The sequence below is a fragment of the Triplophysa rosa genome, linkage group LG2, assembly GCF_024868665.1.
Source record: "Triplophysa rosa linkage group LG2, Trosa_1v2, whole genome shotgun sequence".
NCBI lineage: Eukaryota > Metazoa > Chordata > Actinopteri > Cypriniformes > Nemacheilidae > Triplophysa > Triplophysa rosa.
In genome coordinates, this window is record NC_079891.1 from 24887089 (window position 1) to 24907062 (window position 19974).

General features: G+C 38.0%; 2 protein-coding genes across 3 annotated transcripts; both read left to right on the plus strand.

The window, feature by feature from the left end:
* Window positions 1-450: 450 nt before the first annotated feature.
* Window positions 451-3003, plus strand: b3galt8 (beta-1,3-galactosyltransferase 8). Its single transcript, XM_057362298.1, has one exon. It carries the CDS (start codon window positions 1028-1030, stop codon window positions 2006-2008), a length of 981 nt encoding a protein of 326 aa, XP_057218281.1. The 5' UTR covers window positions 451-1027; the 3' UTR covers window positions 2009-3003.
* Window positions 3004-3817: 814 nt separating this feature from the next.
* Window positions 3818-19377, plus strand: zgc:162952 (PKc_LIMK_like_unk domain-containing protein). 2 transcript variants are annotated; one of them, XM_057328235.1, is made up of 10 exons: window positions 3818-4123; window positions 4531-4624; window positions 10801-10994; window positions 11474-11595; window positions 12246-12294; window positions 12461-12610; window positions 16568-16735; window positions 16822-16905; window positions 17037-17123; window positions 17235-19377. In XM_057328235.1, the coding sequence occupies exons 2-10, from the start codon at window positions 4594-4596 to the stop codon at window positions 17316-17318; spliced, it is 969 nt and encodes a 322-aa protein (XP_057184218.1). In that variant the 5' UTR covers window positions 3818-4123; window positions 4531-4593; the 3' UTR covers window positions 17319-19377. The 2 variants fall into 2 exon arrangements, with proteins under 2 accessions (XP_057184218.1, XP_057184224.1); XM_057328241.1 differs by lacking the exon at window positions 4531-4624.
* The last annotated feature ends 597 nt before the right edge of the window (window positions 19378-19974 follow it).

Here is a 19974-nt window from a genome sequence, read left to right on the forward strand (position 1 = left end):
TGTTGTCCCATTGTAGTTATTTGGGACAGGAGCTGGCGGTCTTTATTGTTCTATATTTCATATGTTGATATACCACCCGAGCATTATGCAATAGATACTTTGTAATACTAGATGTTTGTAATGCATTCATTTGTCATGACGTAAATGCAACTGCTTATGTATATGTATTTATTTGTATACACTATTCTTCTGTATACACTTCTTAATATGCATATATGTTGTTATTTAATATTTCTCTATAATAAAGAAGCTGTGTTGTTTAGCTTTACAGAGCCCAGAGACAACTAGATATAGATCTACAACAAAACATATTACCTTAAGTAAGAAAATGCACTGCATTAAACGTTTTTATTCTTGAATAGCTGGCATAATAGAAAATAAATAAGCAATAATATGAATAAGTAACTAATTAATAAATTAATTTTGAATTTAATCAAAACATACATTTAAAAATGTATCCGTCATGTTTACGTATATGTCTGACATCCACGACACTCCTCCCATCCGTTCTGTGATTGGGCGCTCGCAAGGATTCCTGGGTAGGGGACTTCAGTGGAGTCTGTGTCAATGCGGGCTTCACCGAAGACCGCATCGAGGGCACAAAGGAGGCGCTCGCGAGCAGACTTCTGAGCTCTAAAAAGACAAATGGGATACCTTACGGACTCGTAGACTTGGCGAGAACGCGCAATTTAAGTCCACGAGACCGCAAGTGCGCCATTTGGGACAGGGCCAAAGCGAAAGCTCCTTCCAAGCAAACTTCTGTTCTCGGCTGCCACGTCACTTGATGACGTGCAGCCGAGATTTATACCTGCCCAGGAAGCGTCCTTGCGTTTGAGAAACACCCTCTATATCCAGCAGGGCAAGAAGAAGTCGAGAGGAACAGTGGGGCACGCTTCCAAACAAACGCCTACAGATACACAGAGATGGACTTCGCCTTATATGTTCAGCATTTCTGCTTCATGACTGTTTAGTGAATTGTCATCTGGACGGGATATAAACCGTATTTAAAAAACGTGTTCACGGTAATATGGCCAAACTTTCGCCACGCAGGGTTTTAACGTACCTTGCTGTGGCTGGATTAAGTACAGTTTTGGCTATCCTGGTTTTAAACAACATATATTTGCCATATCACAAAAACTGGACTCCTATATCTAAAGAGCTTTATGATGTGATATCACCATCTTCATACAGATACATTCTCAACCAGCCGGACCTCTGTGAGAAGAAGAGACCTTACCTGGTTCTTATGATCCCCGTGACTCTGAGAGAAACAGAGGCGAGAACTGCCATTAGAAAGACGTGGGGTCATGAGAGCTTGACTTCTGGTGTGACTATTTTGAGTTTTTTTGTCTTAGGACAGCCCGTACAAAACAACCCAACACTTCAGCTGCAGCTGGAAAGGGAGAGCAAGGAATATTGGGACATCATTCAAATGGATTTTGTGGACACCTACCAGAATCTCACTATCAAGACGATTATGATCATGAACTGGATAGCCAAATACTGCCAGCGTGCCCAGTATGCCATGAAAATTGATGCAGATACTTTTCTCAACGTGCCTTACCTTGTGAACTACCTGCATGCAAAGGGAGAGTCCTCTAGAGAGAATTACATCACAGGATCAGTCATCAGAGATGGTCATCCTAAAAGAAACAGCCTCAGCAAATGGTTTCTCTCAGAGGATATTTACCCAGACACTTCATATCCTACTTATGTGTCTGGAGCAGCTTATGTCTTTTCTACTGATCTGGCCTTAAAAATATATTTGGCTTCTAGGTTTGTTCAGCCAGTTCCACTTGAAGATGTCTATGTGGGGTTATGCCTGCGTGTACTCGGTGTAAAACCAGTTTATTCCACGCGCTTTCTTAGACTCAGGAATCTTTTTGAAGTGCGTAAACTAAAGTATGACAGGTGCACTTTTGACAGCCGCATTACAGTGAATGGCTTTAAACCACAGTACCTGCTTAAAATTTGGTATGACTTTCAGAAAGCTCGTTTTACATGTTAGTACTGTTTAATCAACTTTTTTATGAAAGCTTCTTTTTTGAGCTCTTATAACTCGCATCAATCAGGTCCTTTACTTTATTTTCTCAATCCTGCATGTTTAGAAACCAAACGCAAAACGTCAGACGCGCAAACAAAACTTGAAAAACTTTTCCAGGCCAAAAGACTGAAGAAATATATTTTGACCAGCAAATTGTGGCTGGTGTGACAGTTTTTTTTAAATTGAAGCAAATACTGTCTTTTTTCTTGTCAGAGTGTGCCAGAATGCATAATTTACATCAAAAATTTTTACACAAAAAATCTTAGAGCATGCCCCCAGACCCATCGCACCAAACAACACCCCCACCCCGGTATGGCTGTCACCATTTTCACCTCTTTCGAGTTTGCAGGTCTTGTTTATACAGTACTAGATTATTTGTACCATGTCTTTTAGTACATGCAGCACTTAAGTAATTTATCACAGCATTTATTTTATCACCATCACAGATGTTGCTGCAATATGTGTGAGTTACTGTGGGACCTGGAGTATTTTGGGAAGTTTGGGGTGATGTGCACACCCAGAAATTTGAAATGGGAATGACTTCAGAACATTTTGTGATCTTTTTATGCTTTATTATGGTGCTTTTTTGACATTACTGATACTGAATGTACTTTTGAGGTTACTGTAAAGTTGAGATTTATTTTTTTAAACGCTTATTGTTTGTGCCTTAAGCCCCTTTTTTAGTCTCATGTGGTGCTTTATAATGATAACGCAATTCTTTGTGTTCTTTTTTTACAAAACATGCTTAGTGCACACATTCTGTACTACAGCTCGTGTGAACGTACACTTTCACGTGAAATTACATTTATTAACTTGTATTTAAAGTGCGATGTATGATATGTGTTTGCTAATAAAATATTTGTAGATTACAAATTGAGCTGTTTGTTTAAAGGGATTCTCCACCCAAAAATGAAAAATATGTCATGAATTACTCTCCCCAAGTTGTTCCAAGCCTGTATATAGTTTAGGAACAGGTTTGTGTTGAAATCTGCCGGGCAAACTGCCTGCTGCTCCTCTTTGTTCACCAGAAAGAAATCTATACAGGTTTGGAACAAATTAAGAGTGAATGATAACAGAATTTTCAATTGTGGGTGGACTAACCCTTTAATTGCTTAGATTCTGATGCGTACACATGGTGGCGCTGTTTACCTATTAATAATAGCGACAAACGCACTCGGTGAGGTATTTTGGAAACCAAGAACTGTTAAATTAATGAATACCTACGTATTGTTAAAATTACAAACAAACCAATACATTACACTTACAGTAGCTACGGGAAAAATCTTAAATTGTGCTTGTATAATTAGAAGAAAAAAAGAAACTTAATGATTTACAATCTGAAAATAAAAATTAGAAAGTAAACAGAGATTATGATTGGCAACTTCTGTTTATGTTAAAGAAATTTGAGTACTCGCAGCATCGTTTTGAGTTAACCAGTCGTGAGTTTCTACAGATGGATTATACAGCTGCACCCATGACTATTTTTACTTGTTATATGTAAAATTTGCTATCAAATTTGTGTATGGGAATTAACTGTAATCTCTACCAAACCTTTTTTGCTTGCTTTCTTAAAATAAATAACATCATGCAAAATCTATACGGGCTTTTAAAACAGCTGAAAAATTCCAAATGATTTTGTCCTGTTGCATTAGCTGCCTACAGTGACGGATCATGCTAAAAATCCTGTCTAAATAGGCAACACTGAACACTCCTGGTTTGGAGCCAATCCTTGGTCTCTACAGGTGGGCGTGGTTGAACGGAAGAATCGTGACGTCACTACTCGCGGTTCGTACTATACACAGCCCATTAAAACCGCATTTTATCTTTGCTAGACTACTTTAAACCCATGAAGCAGTGTGAAGGAGGGTGCTTTTGCTATTTCACGATCGTCTGGGTTGAGTGAGTGACGGAGCATGGAGTCCCTCCAAGAAGCGATGTAAGAGCGATACCACGGTTTGCCTCCCACTAGAAACTCAATTCATCCTCAAAGATCACAACGTGTTAAGTCATAATCGAATTTATTGGAACACTCGGTAATCGGTTTATCATCAGCGGAAGTGAAGACACCGGAGTGTTGCTGTAAGTAGCAGATGTTTTATTGGGGTCTACTAACTTTGATCATTTTCATGAGAACACTGTTATGTCTGTGTTTATTTATAAAGAATCACAGCCTACACGTGCAAATTCAGCTTATAACATTTCGAATGGAAATATTGCTCACTATCCATCAATCCACCTACTCGTGCGTCTGTCAGTTTCTTGTTTATACAATTTGTTTGATGTAATGCGATAAAAAGTGTAATTTAAAAGCTCTCTGAGTGCACATTATGTAGCCTACAACAGCATGTGAACTTTATTTGAATTGCCAGGTGAATTTATTGTTCTTTTAGTCAGTTTTTGATCATCTGGGCTCTGTTAAGACTTCTGTGGTTCTGTTTTTTGTGTCTTCGTTCATTGTTGCTTGTATTTGTGTCATTTTCTCATAGTTTCTGTGATATAGGCACTACCAAGCTTGTCTGTGTTTTGACTGGCCCTCCACCCATCCCAAGATGCACATGAATAGCTTATTAAACCAGTGCAGTAAGTAACATTGTCTGTTTTGTTTTTTAATCATTAAAGTGATTTTATACTTGTGCTATGTCATGAACATCATGTCATTTCTTTACCTGTTGCATCGGGTGATATTATAAGCAGATCGATGCCTGACTCATTCGAGAGTTTTTTCATCTTCACTTGACATTGAAGTTGGTGGATCCCTGGGGAGGGTATCATGAAGAGGGGAATGTAAGAAAGCCTGCATGTGGCCAAAATACTCTCAGATCATATGTTCCTTGTAAATGGTAGGTTGCTTTTCAGAGTTGAAATCATGATCTTGTGGCCACTTTTGCAGGGCTGTGGTCAATGTCTCTTTACTCGGTGTCTTGGTTTGAATCTCAGCATTAAGTCTCAGGCAAGATCACTGCGTATTTCCAGCGTATGTTCCCAACGTATACTGGCACAGTTTCTAAGCATCACTCACAGTGGATAGATGTCTTTGAAGCCTCTTGTTTTTGTACTTACGTATTTTTAGTAGATGTGGAAGAATTCTTGAGAGCTACCAAGGCTCTGCTGTTCAGGCAGTCTGATGTATGTTTAAACACATACACACACAGTACATAAATGGTAACTATAACAGACGTAATCACCATTGATAATAATGTGTGCTAATTTGTTGATTATTAAACATTATACTGATTATAATATCTTATACAGTGTAAATGACATATATATGGCTATAACATCCAAACTTATAGCGTATGCAGATAGGAGGGATGCAGGTATACAATGTTAACTGTATGGCAGGTGCATGGCTGGACTTTCCAGTGTCAGATGGATCACAGGGGTGAATTTGGGAAAACAAAGCTCAGTAAAACATTCATAAATATCTCATTGGTCAGCATTCAACATTTTCACTGTTTTTAATCATGTAAAATGACTTACATTTCGTGGAATATGTGGAACTGTCCTATTCTCTTTAGGTTAACATATCATTTTTAGTATATAATTATTAACATATATTTTCAGTCTATCCCATACAGTGAGGTGCCCCATACATATCCCATACAGTCAGGTGTGATATAAAACAAATATGCCTATTGCCTCTGGTATAGGTTCCTTTCGTCTCATATAAATATAGTAGGCAGCTATTTTCCGTTCTTGAGAGTTTGTGCTCTGGTGATGACATAGTTGAGATCCTCCCTGCCCTTTGGTGTGAGACAGGAAAACATAGCTCTCCCTCCCTCCATCTCCTTCCAAAAGTACAGCACACATCCCAGTTTCTCTGTCATTTGAAACAGCCTAAAGCCAATTGAAGATTAGATCCAACTATTTCTGAAATACTAATGAAATACCCTGAGCATTCTTTGGTATTTTTTAAAATGATTTAAAGTTGCTCAATACTTTCTCTTTCTACATACTGTCTTATTTGTCTTTTTGTCTTCAACAGTACAGCTTAAATGTATGAAGGAATAATGCAAGGTTCTTTGCACCGGGGACTTCCTGTTTGAAGCAGATTGAAGTGTTGTTACAGTGAGAAATAAAAGTTTAGGGTAGATAGGCACTGATACTATTTTTCAAATAAAAGTGATGCTGAGTGATGCATCGTGTTTATGTTGATCAAATTTTGAGATGAGCTTTGAGTCATTAGTTCATGAGAAAAATATGATGAAAGACTGAATCTTGCTGATAAGGGATAAGTACTGCTTACTTCGATATATATTAGGTGTTTAACATTTACGCGAGGAAGTTATTTTAACATTTAAAAAATCCTTGTAGTGTTTTAGGCAATAAGATTAAGTTATGTCATTTTTTAAACTGCACCACACCACAACCTAAAACCACAGCTTTCCAGGACAAAACAATTAGCTGGTATAAATGTAACGGGCAGTTTCTTCTTGTCTCTTCAGATTGATCTTATCAGAGAGGTGGGCTCTCTTTAAAGTCTATTATGACTGCCATCACTTCTGAATTGCTTTGAGAATTGAGTTTGCACATGTGGGTTTGATCGGTTGCTGTGTTTAAACAGGCAGAATTCATTACTTCTTGAGACTCCATAGGAAAGATAGACACAGACTGAAAAGACAGAGACATCAGTATGACTTCTGGCATTTTTGTCGTATGGAATGCCACGCTGACCGCTGTGCTGAATGTTGTTTTGTGGAGAGAAAGAGTGGGAGAGAATCTGAGGGGGAGATCTCTGGGCTGATGCCAAAGCTGCTCTCTTCTCCAGCAAATCCAATCTGGAACAGACTTACAGCTACTGCCCCTGCACTTCACACCATCCAATGTGAATGTTCTGTTTCTCTGAGAACATGTCATGATGTGGATAAAATGACTGCAAAAAGATTATGGTGGTGTGTGCTGTACATGGATGTGTATTATGGTGTGAGTGGAAGTGATTTACTTGGTGTGAATATCGTGACTTGAACATGTATCCTCTTGTTTAGTTGTTCTGTACTTCAAACAACAATTTTATTGTAGCATGGCAGTTTCTTTGAGGAAAAAAATCTGCCAAGTGACTCAATGTACACTTTGCTGTAATTTTGCATTTTCATTTACAATTTTGTTTTAACCATAAACTTGCATAGTTCTTATATTTTCTTTCATAAACAAGACTAAATATCTTAGGTCACTATTCTTGTTGTGTAAATGTATCATAATTTAAGAAGTTTTGAACAGTTTTACTATAAAACAAGACAAAAATGCTTTGGAAGAATGTCATTTTTGCAGTGTTGCTGTGCTAATGCCAGTAATGAGACCAGTCTCTTCTTGCTCATTTTGAATCTCAAAATTAAGTGTTTTAATTTTGATTAAAGTTTTACTCAAATTGAAAAAAGTACTAATAGGAAAGTAGTAAATCTACAGTAAGTTACTGGCAAACCTGCTGCAAAACTACAGCAAAGTTTTACAGTGTACATGTTGTGGTTTTTGTTATTTATTCAACATGTCTTAAAGGGGTCATATGACACGGCTAAAATGAATATTATCGTTTGTTTTAGAACTAATGCAATGTGTATACACGATTTAAGGTTAAAAAACTCTGTATTTTCCATGTTTGTATCTCCTCTTTGCCCCGCCTCTCTGAAACGCGCAGATTTTTTACAAAGCTCATCGCTCTGAAAAGTGAGGTGTGCTATGATTGGCCAGTTAACCAGTGCGTAGTGATTGGTCAAATACTGCGTGTGACAGAAATGTAATGCCTCTTACCATATTTGGAACGCCAAGTTCCAAAGCAATTGTGCTGACAGGTACGCCCACCTTACTTGCGTATACATTTGGGCGGTCTTAGTCAAGTCATACCACGAACTGACGTAGATTTGTGGGGGTGTGGTTACACGAGGCGTTTCAGGCAGGTCTGGGTGAGCATTCGCTTTTAGATAGAATGCATCTTTTGTTCCATCACATTACTCTTTGCAATTTCACGTGTCTAATACATGCATGGGCAACTTATAACACACCAAAGACACAGAAAAACACGTTTTCGCGCCATATAACCCCTTTAAAGCTGCAATCTGTAACTTTCGCTGCTATATTAGCATGTTTGTTGAAACATAGAATTGCAGGGTACTTTACATACTTATGTTTATCATAACATAAAATGACATCAAACTGACATTTCATAAGAAACAGTAAACGACAGCTCAACTTAAATAATTTTATAAGCTATACCGTTGCAAGTTGGGGTAAAGTGATATTTTTGAATGCGTTTTTTATGTACTTGCTCAATAACTTATTTTTGTTTGTTTTAAATAAAAATGTATTTTCCCCAAAAGTTCCTATTAAACCAAAAAGTTTCTTTTTCATTTTATGCCCATTCTGCACACTGAAGTGTCAGTCTTCGTGTAAAAGTCCAGGTTGAGGGTGGACTTCCTCTAGTGTACATGTGAAATCAGGTTGCAGGTCTCATGACGGCATGTTCTGACGTGCGGTGCGCTGTGTAAACTGAGTAAACGTCTCCCTTTGACCCTCGTATATCAGAAACCTTCAGTTTCCTCTACAGTGCCAGACGTCAGTTGCCACTTAGATAGCATCTGTTTCCTCTGAGAGATGTGGGAGACCGAGTCCAATTCCAGTGCTACATTTTATCGCAACACTGTTAACTAGTGTGATCTTTGTCTAAAGCGATATGAGCTTGCATGCTTGATCTCTCCTTGACATGTTTCTGTGTTGATCGGCAGTTTTTCACGTAAGTCGTCTTGTGGTAGGAAGATGTTAAAACTCACACCTGGGTGCAATATTATGTCATTTACAGGAAGTTTTGTCTTTTCTCAGAATGTGTTATAACCGAAGCACCATTGTGTAGGCATTATGACAAGCAACCAAATGTAGTGTTATTCAAATTCTTTAATAGAATGACTTTCAAACCCAAAGTCAGTGCTTAGTCTTTTAGTTAGCTTTTTACTATTTTAGCGCGCTGTGAAACTGAAAGGGCTGTGAATGTGTGACTGGTGCTGGAAACACAAAAGCCTCATGTATGCACTCAGCTCAGGATGAATAAGGCTAGATGATTCCCTCTCGAGTGACAAACGCTGGCGGGTTTTGTAAGCGTGCCACTCCGTACTGTTCCCCGGCGAATCATCGAGCTGTGACAACTGTCTCCATTGACTTCAATGCCCTGCCTTTCTATCAGCGTCTCCCCATCGCTAAAAAATAATTATTGGACTGCTTTGGTGAAAACGTAATATTTCTTTTTGTTTTGTAAACTTTGCTCTACTTGTTGCTCATCTAACCAGACGAAAACCACTGTTATGTGTGGAAACATTTCATGTTGCAAATATCCTGTGATGGTGTTGTGTGTGGGTTTAGATAGTGGATACTTTAGTTGTTTGTCTATGCTGCTGCTGCTGTTGCGAGTTTCGCTGAAGAAACCACACTGAAGTCTCTCATCACCACATCAGTCTTTTTCTGCTTGCAGCTTGTCTATTTTAGGACCTCATTATTCTGCCAGATTTATACCCTACCACAGCAAACCAGAGCTATACTCAGGGTTTTTCCTGGCTCAAAATGAGGCGGAGGTGGTGCAATGCGTGGGCCTACCGTCCCTTTAAGTGACTTAACAAAACACTTATATTAAAGTTCTAAAAATTTGATGAAAATGACAACTAATAAGTTATATAAAACATTCAATTTATTCACCTGAACAGAAAAGTTGAAAATTTGAATACAAGCTTAACTAACTCTTCAGGCGATAATTAACCAGTCTTACTAAATGAGCAAAGTTCATTCACATCCTACGTTCTCTTGTGGTTCACTGAGCTTTGAATGAATCGCTGATCTCTTACATTATGTTTAGAATGAATCGGTTCAAAAGAGTCATTTGTGTGCGAGTCGGTCTGATCGCAATGTGCGTTCATACTGGCGAACTCGCCGTGTACAGTATAACGCTAATTCTACGAGCCAACATAACAGCTAAAAACATTCCAATGATGTACAGCACGTTAATTTAGGAAACCTTTTCAAAAAATTTAACGTAAAACACAAGAACAGCCGCCAAACACAGCTAATAAAGCTCTTCTACTGAACTCTTCGGCGCCTCACTGTGCTGATAACGAAACAGCGCCTATATTGTGGCGTAATGCCGCAACTGCAGTTACAAATGACAGTCTGTTTAATGCCCGCAGTGTTTTTTGTGAAGACACCCGACATAATTTTGCCAAGAGTCGGAGGCGGCACGAAATTTGGCTGAGGCGGCCGCCTCCAAATACTCTATGCAGAAAAAACCCAGATACTACTAAGTGAGCTAATAGAGTGCTTGCGAGCTGAAACCAAGATGCTGGAGAGGTTCACTTTCATACACACGCGCACATACACACACTCTTCATAACTTCTCTTATATAGTAGAAGCTGTCATGTTTTTTCCAATTAAATCTTTGTGCTTAAATAATATTGTACAGTAAATCATTATTAAATGTATTTTTCTGTCACAACTCTTATTCTAATGCTGTTTTCATTTGTAATCTTGAACATTTCCCATAGACTCTCTTATAGTTATCTTTACATATTTGTTATTTACCTAATTAATTGTGTGTGTGTGCGTGCGTGCGTGTGCGTGTGTGTGCCTGTGTGCGTGTGTGCGTGTGTGTGCGCGTGTGCGCGTGTGTGTGTGTGTGTGTGTGTGTGTGTGTGTGTGTGTGTGTGTGTGCGTGCGTGCGTGCGTGCGTGCGTGCGTGCGTGCGTGCGTGCGTGCGTGTGTGTGTGTATGTGTGTTTGGTTTCTAGTGGAGGTCTCCAGGATGTGCGAGGTAGACGTTTCGTCTGAGCCCACCAGCCCGACACTGTATAGCGAGTCTTCTGATACATACTGCCACGTGGATCGCTGGCAGAAACTACGCACAGCTGTCCGCAAACTAGAATTCTGGGAAAACTTCACGCATGAGCTGATTGGCAGTGGCTTCTTCTCAAAGGTTTACAAGGTAATGCTTTAAAAAAACAGAATCTGTAATGACACGGTGAGATGTAAATAAAATGCATTTGTTAAAATGTGTGCAATGTGTTATAATATGTGTTAGTGATAAGAATAAATCATTTTATATAAAAATACCTTATAAATGTTACACAACATTATACAGAGCCATAAAATATATCAAATAAAAAACCCTCAGCAAATTCATGATCCGGTCTGTGAAAACCAGGCTACAGTCTCAAAATCTAATTCTGAGATACGAGCATAAAAGTTTGATTCCAACCATTCATTTTACTATGATTTTAATTTTTGACATGGTCTTACTCAGTCAATATTAAAGATATCAAGGTTATATTTAGTAATGTAAATGTAAATGACTTTTCTTGTGGTTATTATGCATGTATTCTCTGAATTATCTGTGATGCATAGTACGTGTACAAATCTGTAGTGTAAATCTGTGTAATTTAATATTGTATTCTGCATTTGCAGGTAAACCACAATACCACACGAAAAGTGGTGGTAGTGAAGATCTATAAGAACGATGTAGACCAGGACAGTATTGTACGAGAAATCAGTCTTCTGCAAAAGCTCTCTCACCCTAACATAGTAAGGTAATCTGCATTATCTCCCTCACTACCAACAAAGATTTTCATTAAATTCTGACTGTTACAGTTTATGAGATTATTACAGGTTTTCCTGCTGATAAAAAGGCCAGTCACACACTTGTACATCACTGTTGATCTAACACCACGAACACGTGTGTTTGTCTAAGCAATCTCTGAATGGCCTTTTTCCAGTGCACTATGAAAGGACAAAGCTACATTTAAAGCTCTCTACAGCTGTAACTTATCATAACTTTCCAGTTACATGTCAACTTTCATTATGCCATTAGAGATTACAGTCACATTGACCTATGAACGGGACTAATGGATGTGACAAAAACCATATGTGATCACCATGAAACAGTGAAATATTATTTTTTCCCATATTTACTGCTAATTCATAGTTCTGTCATATATTAGTGATGACGCATGAAAGATTTTCATTTTCAAGATACTTTTATCCAAAGCAACTTACAATTCAAGTTGATCAGTGTTTGTGTTCCCTGGGTATTAAACCCATGTGCATCTGTTTTGTGCATCTGACACAATGCTCTACCAATCGAGCTACAGGAACTTTAACTCCTTAATTCATTTTTTTTTTTTGAGTAATTCCTAATGCATGTTACAAGCTTACAACCTCTCTCATCTTTTGTTTCCAGGTATCTGGGTATTTGTGTGAAAGAGGACAAATTGTATCCAATTCTGGAGGTAAGTAGTGCGTCCACTTTGCGTTGTTTTGTGTTACATTTACTTGAGTTATTTCAACAGAACAATATATATTAATGATATATAATGATGAGATGATATTTTATTATGTGACACACAACAGTAATTACACAACTACAACTTTATATCCCACTTTTTTTCTGGATAGTACGTTAGCGGAGGATGTTTAGAGGAGCTTTTGGCCCGGAAAGATGTTCCCCTATGCTGGAGAGAGAAAGTGGACCTGGCCTCTGACATCACCAGAGGGATGATTTATCTACACTACAAAAACATCTACCACAGAGATCTGAACTCTAAGGTAAAGCACCGTTCCTCATTTCAATAACACGCATAAGCAACGGACCGCTAAACTGAAGAAAGTCTCGTATGGTTTACACCGAGATCCTTTGAGAAATCAGTAGATCACCCGTGTCTAGACTTTACCCAGAATTCTCCCATGAGATAATCAGACATAGATGTTTTTGTGCGAGAGCGTCATGGGTTGCCAGGAGTCGCACAAGTGCTTACCAAACCTGGGTGAGGGGCGAGGCAGCGAGGCCACTTCATTGTGATGGTAATAAACTCTACCGCTCTCACTCTCCCTCACTCTGTGTCTCTCTCACACACTCTTCCCATCTAATTTGAAAGTACAAAACGCACAAACAATGTGCAGGCTGGCCCCCCACCTCTCTTTTCGTGTTTACTCTGGCCTTGTCACTACGCCACAGCCAATTTGTCATCCATTCAGATAAGAACAATGAGCAAACAAAAATGCTAACCACGCAATTAACATGCACAACTGTCACATCTCGCAGGTTGGTCACCAGGAACGTCAATTGGTTTCGACTGTGCTGAAACTTACACGGTTGTGGGAGGTTGTTCAGAAAATAGGAGCTGTTAAAGTTGACTGTACTTCTCTAAAGCCGCAATGAATGCCTTTGAACCCTAATTTGCAGAGTGTGAAAGAGCTTGTTTGCACCGAAGAAAGAGCAAAAGAGAGAAAGAGCAAAAAAAGAGTTTTGACTAAAAGACTACTGTTTGCATCTTTGGCCAAAAATCTGCATATTGTTTTGAAAGGTTTCATATATAACATATCTCACAAATATACAATAAAGTTACGTAATGTTAGATGGTGGAAGATTAATGTACAAACCCGATTCCAAAAAAGTTGGGACACTGTACAAATTATGAATAAAAAAGGAATGCAATAATTTACGAATCTCATAAACTTATATTTTATTCACAATAGAATATAGATAACATATCAAATGTTGAAAGTGAGACATTTTGAAATGTCATGCCAAATATTGGCTCATTTTGGATTTCATGAGAGCTACACATTCCAAAAAAGTTGTGACAGGTAGCAATAAGAGGCCGGAAAAGTTAAATGTACATATAAGGAACAGCTGGAGGACCAATTTGCAACTTATTAGGTCAATTGGCAACATGATTGGGTATAAAAAGAGCCTCTCAGAGTGGCAGTGTCTCTCAGAAGTCAAGATGGGCAGAGGATCACCAATTCCCCCAATGCTGCGGCGAAAAATAGTGGAGCAATATCAGAAAGGAGTTTCTCAGAGAAAAATTGCAAAGAGTTTGAAGTTATCATCATCTACAGTGCATAATATCATCCAAAGATTCAGAGAATCTGGAACAATCTCTGTGCGTAAGGGTCAAGGCCGGAAAACCATACTGGATGCCCGTGATCTTCGGGCCCTTAGACGGCACTGCATCACATACAGGAATGCTACTGTAATGGAAATCACAACATGGGCTCAGGAATACTTCCAGAAAACATTGTCGGTGAACACAATCCACCGTGCCATTCGCCGTTGCCGGCTAAAACTCTATAGGTCAAAAAAGAAGCCATATCTAAACATGATCCAGAAGCGCAGGCGTTTTCTCTGGGCCAAGGCTCATTTAAAATGGACTGTGGCAAAGTGGAAAACTGTTCTGTGGTCAGACGAATCAAAATTTGAAGTTCTTTTTGGAAAACTGGGACGCCATGTCATCCGGACTAAAGAGGACAAGGACAACCCAAGTTGTTATCAGCGCTCAGTTCAGAAGCCTGCATCTCTGATGGTATGGGGTTGCATGAGTGCGTGTGGCATGGGCAGCTTACACATCTGGAAAGGCACCATCAATGCTGAAAGGTATATCCAAGTTCTAGAACAACATATGCTCCCATCCAGACGTCGTCTCTTTCAGGGAAGACCTTGCATTTTCCAACATGACAATGCCAGACCACATACTGCATCAATTACAACATCATGGCTGCGTAGAAGAAGGATCCGGGTACTGAAATGGCCAGCCTGCAGTCCAGATCTTTCACCCATAGAAAACATTTGGCGCATCATAAAGAGGAAGATGCGACAAAGAAGACCTAAGACAGTCGAGCAACTAGAAGCCTGTATTAGACAAGAATGGGACAACATTCCTATTCCTAAACTTGAGCAACTTGTCTCCTCAGTCCCCAGACGTTTGCAGACTGTTATAAAAAGAAGAGGGGATGCCACACAGTGGTAAACATGGCCTTGTCCCAACTTTTTTGAGATGTGTTGATGCCATGAAATTTAAAATCAACTTATTTTTCCCTTAAAATGATACATTCTCTCAGTTTAAACATTTGATATGTCATCTATGTTGTATTCTGAATAAAATATTGAAATTTGAAACTTCCACATCATTGCATTCTGTTTTTATTCACAATTTGTACAGTGTCCCAACTTTTTTGGAATCGGGTTTGTATATTTATACTGTATTTCCATGAGGAAAGTAATTAATTCAGATGTTCTCTTCTTTTTCACACAGTTTTTAAAGTAAATTTTAAGTAAATCTTACTAGTTGTTTTTTACAGTGTATATGTGATATGACGTAATACATTTAACAGTTTTTAATCACCGTATCTTTAACTATTTTGTCTTTTGTTTATTTAGTCATTTATTAAAAAATTTATATGGAATCTGGAACACCTCAGTCCATCTCATCCAAACCCATCATTAGCAGCACAGCCAGAGGCTGCTGCAACACTTGGCATATGCATGAGTTACTGTTCTAAATTTGGAAGCTTTAGACTCGGGCTTGCGCTTTGGGTTTTCTTAGTCCTATAATCATAGGTCACGGTTTTCAGGGTTTGAAAACTGAGCCTGAACTGTGGTGTAGATTCTAATTTAAACCAAATGCACACTTCACCGCACAGCACTTTTTGCTCAAATGGTTTCACAGGTCTTACGTAATTTCTCAGTTGTACCTGGCATCATCTTGCTGTGCTCAGTCTCTTCAATTGCCTTTCCTCCAAAATCAGGTCATTTTTATTACAACCACAATCATTTTTTAATTCGGTGTTGGAATGGAAGAGAGAAGCTGTGGGTGATTCAGCCTCTTTACAAAGTCTCGGCTCAGCTGAATAATTTATTAAACGGACAAAGTGATGACCAGAAACTTCATTTATCTGGAAGTTCTGCATCAGCCACCAGGCACATTGTCTCCAAACCCACATTACATTACAATGCATTAGGAGTTCTAGAGACAATAAAACACATAATGACGGTCAATGTTTATTTTGTGTAGCATATGTTCGAAATCATTATTTATCTTAGGTTAGGTTCAGGCTTTCTTTCTTGTGTGTTTATTTATTACTACACAACATAATTCTGACTGGATGTCAATTTTAGATTTATGGAATAATGTAAGTAGACTTTATTTTGCATGTTTTTGCCGCCCCCTTCTGGCAGTTGTTAAGTAAAACACTTTCACTTGAAACGTTTCCATTAAACACCGGAAGTGCATATTATTTGTTTTTTTACATGAAGTGGTCTGTTATGGCATTCCTAGAATTCTTAATATTGTTGTCTTTGATAATGTGAAAACTTTTAAAAAATTAATATAATTAGTATGTTCCCAGCACTATTGGTTGAGCATTGCATTGTTTTGACTTGATTTCCCAAGGAACACACATACTAATAAAGTGTATAGCTTGAATGCACCATTTGTCAGTTGAGAAATTGACAAATGTAGTAGTAAGATACGCATCTGCTTATACATTCTAGGGAACGTTACAGTCTAGATTAAAAGTAGAATATATCTGTTATGGTGAACATTTTCATACAATACAACAGAATTTAAAATAAAACGTGCAACTATTCACTGGCAAGTTCATTTTAAGTTGGTTGTGCTTAACAAATGTAAACTTAGTTGAGCTTAAAATTTTTTTTAACTTATAGCCATAGTATAATGAGACTAATGGGCAAAGTCCATGTTTGTGTTTCACTTTACACAGAATTGTCTGATAAGGGTAACTGCTAGAGGCAGAGAAGCGCTGGTGACTGATTTTGGCTTGGCTAGAGAAGTGGTTGAACTTCCTGCAAAGGACAGAAAGCTTTCACTTGTGGGCTCAGCGTTCTGGATGGCCCCTGAGATGTTGCGTGGGGAGCCTTATGACCGCAAGGTGAGGACCCCAAATTTATGACATAAATGTGTTCTCTTATTCTTTATCGAATGTTTTAAAGCATACATTGCTTTATGTAATGATAGGTGGATGTGTTCTCTTTTGGAGTTGTTTTGTGTGAAATCCTGGCTAGAATCCCGGCAGACCCCGAAATCCTTCCACGCACTCAGGTGACTATAAATATCACAATCGACACTAAAGCCCGGAAATATAAAACCCGACATCAGAATTTGATTGACGCATAATCAATTAAATTTCTTCTTTTTCTAAACTACTATTCCTGCGTCGATATGTGTTGCAGGATTATGGTTTGGACGTGTCAGCATTCAGCAGAATGGTCAGTGGGTGTCCTCAGCATCTTTTGGAGCTGGCCGCCAGCTGCTGTCTGGTAAGTGTATTTTTATCAAATGAGAATGTGAAATTTATAATGCAGTATATTTCCTCTACCCATGAAGCATAGAAGTGTTTTGCCCATTGCATTTCTCTTTGAAACTCTCAGATAGAGGCATTCAGGAGACCCTCTTTCACAGAGCTCTTGGAGGAGTTGAGTGAAATGTCTGAAACTCTGGAGTCTCCTCACTGATCTCACCACAGGCTGAGCTACAGCAGGTGCTTCAGTATCCCATCAGCCCTGCAATGGACACCAACCTCTGGAGACACAGTCAATGAGAAATTCAGCTGAACTGAAGATTTATTATTGAGCTGTTTGCATTGCAAAAGCAGAGTAAGGAATTTATTTATGGACCTAAAGCTTCAATAGCTTCACTCATTACAGTTTAACTCGGCACAACTGAACATAGTGTGCACAGCATACAGTATACAGATTATTATAGTATACAGAACTGTTGTTCCAGCTAAAGGTGTGTTTAGCTGTTTGCAGTGTCAACATTTCCAAGCTAAAGACTTTACCAAAAACATGTTGCTACTTCTATTTTTATTAATCCTTTCATATTTAAAATCTCCTAAATTGGATTGTGACATTTCAGTTATCCAAAAGTCTGAGAGCTTTGTTAAACTTAGGGTCACAAAACATAATTTGGTTTTGAACCCTACTTTGAATATTTTCATATATTAAAGGTATTAGTAAACATACTGTACAGTATAGATTATTTGTTTTATTTATACACCAGGGGAAACGTTTTTGTCCAGAAATGCACAAATGAATTTTTATAAAACGGTCAGTTCTGGTCCTTGATTCTGATTGGCTGAGCGGAGTTCTAAGCCGTTATAAAATACCACAATATATAACGGCTGACCGCACCACATAGCCTAAATATCATTTTATTTACTTTATTTTATGAAACCTTGCTAAGCATATGGAATAACCGTTTTAAAAAAGCAATAAGCCCCGCGAAGCAGTGGGTTACAGTGAATTTTATAACAGCTACGGGGTTTTAGGCACCCCGCTTCGCGTCGTGCCACAACGCCCTTAGCTGTTATAAAATGCACTGTAACCCACTGCTTCTTGGGGCTTATTGCTTTAGTATAGTCTTTTGGAGAAGTCAGTACACTTATTTCCTCAACATTAAGCAATTTATACAGAAGCAAGTTCATAGTTGTGGTATCTGCTTCCACTGTGAGCTGAAGTCGCGCACTTTTTAAGCTCTTCATAGAGCCCTGTTTTCTGTCTTTAAAGGTCTCTGTGTTGCTGTAACTCTCACCAGCACTGGTACTGCAATGCTCTGGTTTGTGTTCGGTGAACATTTTTATCTTCTTTGCAACATCCAATCAAACATCAAAGCTCTAACAAAGTTACACCTTTCACGTTTTATTTCAGTTTACTTCATTTCCATGTGTTCTGAATTTCAGTAGTTATGGGTCAAAAATTTGTTTCTTTTACGTATAGTAAAATATTTCCTGTCTTTAAACATACTGTGGTAATATGGCATACACTTGTTTTGCTAAGAAGCATGGCGAAAAGTGAGTATTGGTTACCCATAACTCCGATTAGTTACTTAGTGCTTTAATTTGTTCCTCTTATTTGTATATCATTTAATATTTATCTATAAGTTCATTAAACATAAATGTCATTTTAGTTTTAATGTCGTGCTTTAGATGCCTTTGTGAATTGATTTTTTAAACATCTTATATTAACAAAATAGATATTCTGTGCCTGAGAAATTCTGAGAAAAGTGCTCTCTTTTAGTTCTGAAATGATCATGTTAACCTCACTCTCACAGGTACACAGGCCTAATTTGTTTATAGTCTAAAATTTTCTGTGGTTTATAGTGTTTTGTAATATGTTGAACAATGTTTATTTTTCAAATAAAACAACTGAAAAAACATTTTCGTTTGATTTTGGGAAATGCCGCTAAACCTGCCGAGTAAAATGAAATGAACTTCATTATTTGTATCAGCTAAAATAATTCTCTGTATTAAAAGGGGATGGTCCTGTTTCCCTGATCGATGCTGAAGTACGATATGGAGATTTTGTGCTTTCATTGTTACCGGACTAAATCAATGGACTTGCTGGTTGCTTTCATGTCTGGTTACCTGGCAACTTTATGTACAGTCTGGACTTTTAAGACTCCCAATGCTAATCATTTTTAAGATGTTGTGGGACCTGTTATCAAACCACTCAATGCTAATGATTAGAAACATTGAATGAATGAATAATCAGAGTATCATGAGAATAGCCTCGTTTATGTGAAGCCGGCATATTGAATTATCTTCAGACTTAAAATAATGTGCTTTGTTTTCAGTATGGTTAATAAACTTCGATTTTGTATTTTTTATGTAAATGTTATATATATTTAATGCAATAAGGCTCAGCAGTTACAAGTTAAGCAAATAAGAAGTAAGAGTCACGTTTACAAATAAGACTCACAATTTTCGTTTATATTTTGAGTTATTCTTTGTTTTCTCCTGACATGAAAACATAAAATATGTTTAGCATACATAAAATAGAAAAAATGTAGTTGGTGCGTTCAGTGTTTTCACATGGGCCTGCCATCTCCATCTGTACACAGACATTAAATTATTATGAATGAATAATTCAACAGTGGCTTTTAAGGTGTCTGATGAGGGCTTTTGTTAAGGCATGGCAACAGTCTGTTGCTGTACAGATCAAAGGTACCTCTTTAATAGCTGATGTTTTCCTTTCATGTTTTAACAAGCTTTATAGCCAGGATTTAGATAAAACTGTGGTGGGGTTTAAGATTAACATCTTTGTACAGAGGGCGATATATTACCAATATAAGAACACAGTTAGTTACTGTATTATTCAACTAGCTGTCTGT